General features: G+C 40.4%; 1 protein-coding gene across 1 annotated transcript; it reads left to right on the top strand.

Moving 5' to 3' along the window:
- Nucleotides 1-1352: 1352 nt before the first annotated feature.
- On the top strand, nucleotides 1353-9785 carry LOC109320322 (keratin, type I cytoskeletal 14-like). Its single transcript, XM_019550368.1, has 9 exons — nucleotides 1353-2000; nucleotides 3615-3697; nucleotides 4277-4433; nucleotides 5433-5594; nucleotides 6374-6499; nucleotides 6726-6952; nucleotides 7904-8178; nucleotides 8675-8776; nucleotides 9432-9785. The coding sequence occupies exons 1-9, from the start codon at nucleotides 1422-1424 to the stop codon at nucleotides 9455-9457; spliced, it is 1737 nt and encodes a 578-aa protein (XP_019405913.1). The 5' UTR covers nucleotides 1353-1421; the 3' UTR covers nucleotides 9458-9785.
- Nucleotides 9786-9991: the final 206 nt, after the last annotated feature.

Raw genomic sequence — 9991 nt, 5'->3', positions numbered from 1 at the left:
GTGCTTGAAAAAATGCTTCTGGTATTGCAGCCTATGAGCTTCCTTCTGTTACAGAGTGTGCTGGTATTTGAGTGTAGGAAGATGAATGCCCTGGGAGTAAAATTCTCTAAAGTCCCAAAGGCAAAAGCACTTTGGCATTCTTGAAAATGTTATCCTCCATGCTTAGTGGGATTTTGGACAAGCTCTTCACTACTCTCTACATCCAGTTGTGCAAAGCCTCAGATAAGGTTTTTGATAGGCAGTAGAGATTTTAGAAGAGTGTGATTTTCAGTGATGTTTACTGGTATGCCAATAGTCAAGATCCTTTTCTTGCTCTCACAGCTGTGTGATAACCCTTCAGGATCCAATCTCTTGGTATTAACCAGGATGTTCTGGTAAACTGGTGTGTGCACATCAATCCTCATAGAGCAAGTTTTGGCAGGCAGAACTGTGGCATGCCCTCCCCATCCTCCAAGTTATTTGCTGTTAACAAACAAAATCAAGTGTTATTTCCTACAAGATATTGTAATGCTTCCCTCTCTCTGCAAATCTTGGGCATTGCTGTTTCTGTTGTTGTTGTACAGGGCTTTTTCTCATAAGGAAATGATGATTCATAAAATATTTATTTAAAACATTAAAATAATTAAATTAAAATAATTATTGATGTGAGATAAACTGATGTGTGCAGCACTTTTTGTCTTTATGAGACAATATCTAGATTCTTGATAGTGGTTAAAAACGCACCTATAAAAAATTAATGTAGAGGCTTCTCCACTATAGGAAAAAACAAGGGCAGAGGAAAAACTGAGGTAACACACATAATAAACTATGCAGAAAAATAAAACAAATCACATAATTGAAAGAGTACTGAAGTAGAAAAGAGTCAACCGAGAGAATGAATTATAGCATTCTATCTGAATGGGCACATTGTAGGATTCATTATTTGTGATCTACAAGGGAAAACTGAATTTGAACTAGTGAGCTGTTCTATTACCTCTGTTAAAAAAGAGAATGTACTGTTCATTACTGCTTGATAATATGACAATGTTTTTCATATTCCAGAAAGGGACATGGATGAGTTGAGTTTAACTCAACGTGATAGTAAATCCAATGAATGTGATGATAGAAAAGATCAAAATTAATTCAGAGCCACCTCAGCTAATTATACCTTCCATCTTGAATAAACTATAGATGCATAAACATGGACAGTCTGGCTGTGCGCCAGGCTGTTTGAAACTGTTTAAAAAGTTCCCTTTGGCAAGCTATTCTTGGCATAAAAATAGAGCTGGCAAACGCACATGGAAAAGAGGAACACCCTCCTGGTGACACCCAGTGTGGAAGGTATAAGTACTCTGTTTGAGATGGACAGTTGAAGCTATGATTCTATAAACAACTGTGCACTCAGCTTTGGGATTTGATTTGAATCCTTAAGAGCTGTCACAATGAGTTGTGGCTTCAAGCAGCCCTCTAAAAGCTGCTGTATAGGTGGTAGCATTGGTGGTGGCTGTGGTAGGAGCAGCGGGTTCTCTTCAGGCTCCTGTAGAAGATATGCTTCTTCCAGAGCAAGCAGTGCAGGAGGTTTTTCTAGTAGGAGCTTTGGTGGAGGAAGTTCCAGGTGTGGTTATGGAGGAAGCTATGGAGGAGGCATGAGCAGTAGAAGTTATAGTGGCATTGGGGGATTTGGTTGTGGTTCTGGAGGTGGCTTTGGTGGAGGCAGCACTGGCTTTGGTGGAGGCAGCACTGGCTTTGGTGGAGGCACCGTTGCCTTTGGTGGAGGCAGCATTGCCTTTGGTGGAGGCGGTTTTGGGGGTGATGATACTGGCTTCCTTTCCAACAATGAAAAGATGACCATGCAGAACCTTAATGAACGCCTGGCATCTTACTTGGACAAGGTGCGATGTTTGGAGGAAGAAAACACTAACCTTGAACGTCTAATCAGGGAGTGGTATCAGACACATGGTCCTCAAGATGGAAAGGATTACACCCACTATTATGGACCAATTGAAGACCTTCTAAACCAGGTAGGATCTAATTTTTCAAATGAGCAACAGACGGGATTCTTTGTGAGACTGTGCTCAGCATGTTTGGCAGATAGCAGAGGAAATTTTGAGGCAATAGTAATAATAATCTTTGCAGACATAAATAAAGAAAATTCCTTACAATATGGTCTTGTGCCAGGACACAGGAATTCCTATAGTCTATTTAAAATGGGCCTATTCAGAGAAAAAAAAAAATTAAAAACCAAAAACCAAAAAGCCAGCCCAAATTAGACTCTTATATCCATATGTGGCCTGATTTCTCAGAAATGTTGGCCTTCCAGAAGCTCCCACTGACTCCTCAATCCTGCAAAAAGACATATAGTTATGGTCTGTAAAGCCAGTGTTGTTTCAGAAGAAAAAGTCTGGAAGTTAGGAGTGTACTTTACCAGTGGGCCTTCCAAGTGGCAATCTGCAGGCAACAGGAAGACAGAAAGCATACATAATGGCAAATGCTACGTGCTGTAACAGGGCATAATGTGCGTTTCCCCCACTCTGTAGTGCCAATGGGAGAAAAAGAATTGGGCCAGAGCCATAGCAATAAATGTGGCCCCATTGGCAGTGTTAACCAGCCTCACCCTGCACCCACAAATGCTAGGTACAGGAATCAGGCCTCCCTCTCTTGCAGGAAGGTACATTTATTGGACATGTGGCCCATACTGTATTTATATATGACCAAGGGATTTAGGTGTCAAAAGTAGCATTGATTATAATAATCATAGTGTGGAAAGTAAAATAGGTGCTTTATGGGGAGGTAAAAGATAGGGTTTCTACCCAATGGGTTTATAGTCTAAGCAGATTCTTCATTACTTCAGCACCACCCAAGCTCATTACACCTAGAACTTATGTGGTATTTTACATCAGTTGTAAGAGCACCTAATTTAAAATTCTGCTATTCTGATTTGTTTGTGTGTCAAGGCTCTTGATATGTAGGCAATGGATGGACATGGGAAGCAAAAAAACAAGCAGCAGTTGAAGGAATATGGATGTTTATTCTGTGTCTCCTTATTGCAGCTTTTGGTAGTTGTTAATATTCCATTAAGTGAAAGACTACTGTCTGTAGGTGTTTGGGGGAAATATGTTTAAGGAGAGAATCAAAGAATGGGGAAGTGGGCAGACCAGGGTAGGAATGGGGCCCAGGAATGAAGTGGTAGCTGGTAAAAGTTTCAGGTACAATAATAAGATGATGACCATGTTTCATTTAAAAGGACTTGAAAGCGTGCTAAAATAGGTTGATTTTTAATACCCAACTTAATGGCAAAGTGTTCTCATTTAACATTTTTGGGGATAAAACACAAAGAAAAACACAGGACAGTTGGAACACCATTGTTGTTGTTGGTAATGGAGGGCTGCTTTATTGATGTAAAGAAGAAAGCCGTACAATTTCTACAGATGGTGAGTGAGGTGTAACCTTCCAGTGCCATTTTTCATATGGACATCATCATTACTTTTCCTTTGTGAATGAGATGGACTCATTCAGATCCTTGTGCCTAAGAAATGTTGTTTCCCTCCTATCTGTTCATGACATTATTGGGACTTAATGAGAATGTGATGAGCCTGCAGGTTTGAATGTCATCAGTGTACTATCTTCTCTTTTAGATTGTTTTGGCAACTGTGGCGAATAACAAGATCATACTGGACCTAGATAATGCCAGGATGACTGCTGAAGACTTCAGGATGAAGTAAATACATTTTCACATCCAGTCACTCACTGCCTTCTACTTTCCTCACCTTATCCATATGGATTCCCAGTACAAAGGCACCTATTATAGAGGGTTATAGTATCTTTTAATTCCATGACAACAGAATCGACATCTGATCTTTATGTCAGCTTTTCAGCTTTTTCTTGACTGCATAAAGGGGCATCAACAAATACTGGTTTCCTTACTGTTTATGGCAAGAAAGAATCTGTTTGTGGGGCAAAGGCATAAGGAATCTATAGATTTTTAAGGAAAAAAGAGGGGGATATTATTTTCTTCTGGAAGCCCATAGAAATTGGTGGATAGCTACACCACGCCCACAGAAAATAGAGAAAGTGAAAAAGAACAAGGAAAAAGGATTTTTGAAATATTAAAACTTAAATCCCTACCACTGGACTTAGATTAGACAGAAAATGGTACAGGTGAGAGACAAATAGAGATGAAGGCGGAAAAAAAAGTGATGGAAAATGTGATCCTGTTTATAAATTAAAGTAATACCAGAAACACACAATCAGGGATGCAGTTGCTGAATTAGTTGTGTTTTTTTTGCCTGTGATTCAGGTATGAGACCGAATATAGTCTTCGGCAGAATGTGGAGGGTGATATTAATGGCTTGCGCCCCATGTTGGACAACCTGACTTTAGTTAAGTCTGACCTGGAGATGCAATTTGAGTCCCTACAGGAGGAGCTGATTCAACTCAAGAAGGATCATGCGGAGGTAAGACCTGACTCTTAGCAGTTGGGAAGCTACCGCTCAAGTTTCGTTCTCTTGGGAATGTGTATCCCTCCTGCAGTCTCAGAGCAAAAGCCTGGCAATCAAGGCATATTACTTTTTGATGTGAACACACAAGCAGCAAAAATGTATTTCTGAAAAAATGTCTTATGCTGCCTTTGTTGTGCATAAAGAAGCAACAAAAGATAAAACCCACTCGTTATCTCCCTGTTTTACAGTTCCCCTTTTCAGTTCTTAGGAAAGAATATGAAAATTTAAGCAGCTGACATACTGTGACCTTTCTTAGCTACAAAATATTTCAGTGTCCAAAGTGGTAGCTACACCAAGGTGATTTGAGAATTGCAGCCTGAATGAATGGTTTTCAATACCTTTATGAATTTCATGAATTTAGGTGACTGGATTTATGTCTTGGCAGAGCTGGGTTCTGCAGTTCCACTAAGATTTGGTTTTCCATGGGTCTTGGTCCACTGGTTTGGGTATTTATATAGTGGGATCTTTATCCATACACCTTATAATTGGCACATAAGATCACGGTTTCTCCACTTTCTCAACCAAAGGACCCCCATGAAGACCATAGCTGCATCTGGGATTTACAAAGCCCAGGGCCAGATGTCAAAGTGCATTCATATTTTGACTGTCCTCTGCCCCCCCCTTATGATTGTTCCTTTTGCTTCTTCCCTGCTTTCATTTCTTGCTTTCTAGAAAAAACAGAAGTTCCTTCATTTATTATATTTATACAATCACCATGGGATATTCTGAGATCATTATTACTCACTGTGAAGGTTTGAATGGGAACCATATGTTATAGCTCCCAGTCAGCCTCCCAGCCTCCCCACTCCCCCTGAATGCTCATCTGACCTTTCTCAGATGACAGTGGTCATTTGTTAGGTCACACATGACATGTGTATGCCATTTTCCAAAACTTTATCCAACAGGACACTAAGTCTTTCTTTCCTATGTGCTTGGTTTGGGCTTACTCTGCAGGAAATTAGATCATTGCAGTCACAGTCTGGTGGTGATGTCAGTGTGGAGGTCAATGCTGCTCCAGGAGAAGATCTGATGGGAAAATTGAATGAGATGAGAAAGGAGTATGAATACATCATCCGGCAGAACCGTGAAGAGGTTGAACGCTGGTATGAAAGCAAGGTAAATCCCACTTCAGATGTATCAGTTTATGCAAAACAGCTCATACTTGTGGACTTTCAGGGCACAGCGCATACAGTCAAACCCTGTTAATATCACTCATATGTCACACTTTGCCTGTTATCACAACTTTCATCACGAACACCTGACTTCCATTTGCAATAATTCAATACTGTAATAATGGAATATCCATTCATGATAATGACTACTGTCAATCTAGACAGTGTCACAAACTTCTTCATACTGACAACTTAAGCCATCTTTGCTAGGTAAAATTGGCTGCTTAACATCACATTTACCAAATACAGTTACCACGTTGAATCAGTTAGCAGACAGCTACTGGCAAAGTAATTTGCCTTCTTTACAGAAATATGCATGAAGATATACAAGAGCAAAACCTCTTTTATTTTATTTTTTAATAATTGCAAGGCAGGCTTGCCAATCCCTTGCTCAGCACCTGGAAGCAGAAGATTTTGCCAATGAGTAATGAGCTACTGCACAGTCAACATGTCATGTAGATGCAGACAGTTAGCAGAGCGTGCTTCTCTGATTAATTGCACAGTCCTATGCACATCATGCTATTGGGGTTTGACTGTAATACATTTTTTTAGGGGAACTGCTAAGGAAGCAAATATAAGGAGTGATGAACAGAGGACTTGGTTAATTTGGGGCTAAAGAGTCATCTCATATCATTACATGACAAGGGGCTCTTGTTTAATTTGATTAATTTTATTTTTAAACATTGGTCAGAAACCTTCAGATTCTGTATTTGCATTTTTCAGATGGAAGAGGTTAGACACGAAGTCCACACCAGCGGTCAGGAGATTGAATCAAGCAACCAACAGGTCTCAGAGCTGAGACGTGAATATCAGAGACTGGAAATTGATCTCCAGTCTCAGCTCAGCATGGTATGATATTTCCATTTGCTTTGCCTCTCATAAAAGACATAGGGCACATGGTTACTGGAATGATAAGAGAGCAGTTATTGCAAGCATTCTTTCTGTAGATGGGGAGATGCTGTTGTCATGAGGGACTTGCTTCTCCCTTCTGTTATTGAAAAGTACTGCTTTCTGTATCAAAAGGAGTTAAGACTTGCCACATGCATACAAGCTGTCTATTTTTTACATATTTTAGTTACAGTCCCTGCAATCCAACTTGGAGGACACAGAACGCCGTTATAGCATGCAGCTGCAACAGATCCAGAACATGATCATCCCTGTGGAAGAAGAACTGGCCAGCATCCGATGTGAAATAGAGAGTCAGAACGAGGAGTATAAGATGCTACTTGGCATCAAGATCCGCTTGGAACAGGAAATCTGTCAATACCGGGAGTTGCTTGAGGAAGGACAGCATGACATTGGGTAAACATATGGAAAACTGATAATATTAAAGAAATTAGTGTCACAGGTAGTTGAAAGCAAGGATAGTAACACACAACAAAGGAATCAGTAGAAAACAGGTAAATTATGAAAAGGTGTGGTGAAATGGGAATTGCTTTTATCTGGTAAGTCTAAATCTCACAACATCAAAGTGGTAGTCATTTGGGGAGAAACTCACAGGAGAAGAGGATTTATGACAGTCTTTTGCCATTTCTGCTTCCAGACAGAAAGGGACCTCTAGAGGTAGCTATGGATGCATCTACATGAGATGATAACAGTGCAGTAGCCTAATAATACTATGTAGTAGCGTGTCACAGCACAAACACTGCTAATAGGCTACTGTGCAATAGCGTCACTTAAAAGGCATTCGTTGTTGCTACAGCAAATTTCTGTAGTATATTTAGTATATTTATTTAGTACTTGATTATACAAGTACTAAATTAAATGTGTAGTAGCCACTGCACATTAATGAACATGTAGACATGTACTGTGAGAATGAAAACTAAGCAAAATAACATAGGCACACTTTTCTTAATCCTGACAAATATGAAGCTTGGGAGATCATTTGAGCCATTTATTAAATTCAGCCATATCTCAGATTATGTTGGTTTTAAGTCTGTGCTGTGGCATGGGTATACCAGAGATACAGTTCTGCATCTTTATTATTTGGGTATCAGGGAATGAGCATGCTCTCAGAGCTATGGCAGGCAGCTATCAAAGGACTTGAGGTAAGCTGGCAAAAATGCCATGGGTGGCATCGGGGGGGGGGGGTATGGAATTTCAGTCCCATTATCTTAAAGTCTTGCATGTATGGATCAGGTAGGGAGAAGGGGCTGGGTAGAAAACAGCAAGGGCATGCAGTCCCCCTATGGCTTCAGCTAGAATACACTTGTTCTTTTGTTTCATTCCTCAAATATCTTTCTCCCCTTACAGTTACATACAGGGAGGAGGAGGAGGAGGAGGAAGAGGAGGACGTGGAGGAGTTAGTTGGTCATCAGCCGGTGGAAGTGGTGGAGGAGGAGGAAGTGGCTGGTCATCATGTGGTGGAGGTGGTACTAGCTGGTCTTCAGGAGGAATATGTGGCGGTGGAGGCACAGGAGGAGGACCCTGTAGTAAAATTTCAGGAGGAGGTGGCTGTGGTGGGGGTAACTCTTCTTATTGCTTTGCTTCATCGTCCCAGCCACAGCCCAACAAATGCGAAGGCCAAGGTAAGAACCATAACAGAAGAAAATTATGTTAGCTCTTTTTCTGCATGGCAGAAGAGGATGTGTCAGTTCTGCTGTCTCACCTTTTAGGGCACTGTTTCAGTCTCCTCTAGTGTTTGTTTTTGTATGGCAAGACTGAGGTATTTTTAAGAACGATGTGAATGAGAGGAGAGGATGCAGTAGAGGATGTATTAAATCAGAGCATGTGTAGAGGGGTGGGAATTTAAGAGAAAGATATGTTGCCTGGTGAAGAGGAAAAACAAGGGATGCTGCAGAGGTAACTGTGAAGAGCTGGTTATAGCCCAGCCAAGACCATGCTGATGTCCAAAGGAACTGTCAGGCTTTGTATTAGAACTGGCATCAGCATTAAAGCAGTCACACCATTCAAAGTGGATAAGCAAGTGAGAACCATCATTACTTAGTGCTGTATGAACAGAGAGTGGACTAGATGACTGAACGTTATTTTTTATCTCTAACTTTGACAACCATATGATTTCAGAAGGTAATGAAAATCTAAGAATTTGCCTGCAGGGGAATAATACATTGGAGAGAGGCGCAACAATGGAAGAAGTGACTGAAGCCATAAAGACTATGAAATCTGGTAAGGCTCCAGGCCTTGGCAGTTTCTCAGATGGATTTATTAGATTGATCAGAAATGCTTTGGCTCCTTTCTGCACTAAGAGTCTTGCTGATTAGAATTACATTTTCACTTGCTCATGGTAGCAAAGCCAGAAAATGACTTTGCTTGTAGCTGTTCCTTTATGCCAGTTTATTCATTGATAAAAATGATGCAAAATATGTTAGTTAAAATAACAGCTCTCCCAGATATACGATTTTGAGCATTCTTCACGACAAAGGTTCCTGGTTTCAAAGTCACCCAACCTTAAAAAATGCACTTGGTGCCTGAAAGCTTATTTAACATCTTTCATAATTATAAAGTTGGTCCAATATAAGGTATCACCAAAACAAAAAAACAAGCAAACTCCATGCTTCTCAAAAAATTATGGAATTTTTTTGTTTTTATAAGCTTGTATCTCATGAATATCTTCCAATAGCTGGCCCACCACTTGCCCACTTGTTTTTCCATTCTTCTTCTGGAGGGCAGGGGCTATTCCTCCTGAATGTTTAAAAAGAATACAGTGCACTGTGGATGCTACTGTAATTAGGTAATAGGCCATAATAACAGCAACAGTGTTGCCTGAGAGATTTTATTCCTCTACCTTACAAAAATATCACTGTATTTACTTTTTCAATAGGGCAATCCAGGAAGCTTTATGCCTGATCAGCAGCACCAGCCTCTCCCAGTGCAGGCAGGACCTTCAAGTCAAACTTCAGACAAAGTGGAAGTGCTCCCAGCATGTTCAGTGCATGCCTGTGCAAATGAGCAAGGAGAACTGCTCATTCTTGTTACTCACTGCTGTTGATGGCATCCATACCAACAGGCTTATCTGAGCTGCTCAGATGGCCTCCTCCATGCTCTCTGTTTCTTTCCTCCGCATTTCTGTGTCCAGCCACTGTTACTTAAGCAAACTGTATTGTGCTTAGAAATTTACCTCCTGATGAAAAATATCTTGAATAAAGCTTCATTTCTGTCTGCTGCAACCATAAAACTGCCTGGAAACTAATTTATTTCAACAACTTTAATAGTGAATGCTGCATTTTAGCCAAAAGGCCGAGAAGAGATTACCTGTGTTACTCAGTGCTAACCCCTCAGATGAGAAATTCACCTCTCATTCTATATTGCTTATTAAATATTTCTATTAATTGTATAATACACTATTCTATTTTGTACATCTGGACAGGAAAAATAGTCTAG

Source organism: Crocodylus porosus, unplaced genomic scaffold (assembly GCF_001723895.1).
Source record: "Crocodylus porosus isolate Cpor-Errol unplaced genomic scaffold, CroPor_comp1, whole genome shotgun sequence".
Classification (NCBI taxonomy): domain Eukaryota; kingdom Metazoa; phylum Chordata; order Crocodylia; family Crocodylidae; genus Crocodylus; species Crocodylus porosus.
The sequence above is the reverse complement of the archived record's forward strand: the minus strand, read 5'-3'. Positions and strand labels throughout refer to the sequence as shown.

Excerpts from the sequence above, each read along its gene's own strand:
- LOC109320322 (XM_019550368.1), top strand. The coding sequence starts at position 1,422 with ATGAGTTGTGGCTTCAAGCAGCCCTCTAAAAGCTGCTGTATAGGTGGT. Across the intron at positions 2,001-3,614 it reads TTGAAGACCTTCTAAACCAG|ATTGTTTTGGCAACTGTGGC; the intron begins GTAGGATCTAAT and ends CTTCTCTTTTAG. Across the intron at positions 6,953-7,903 it reads GAAGGACAGCATGACATTGG|TTACATACAGGGAGGAGGAG; the intron begins GTAAACATATGG and ends CTCCCCTTACAG.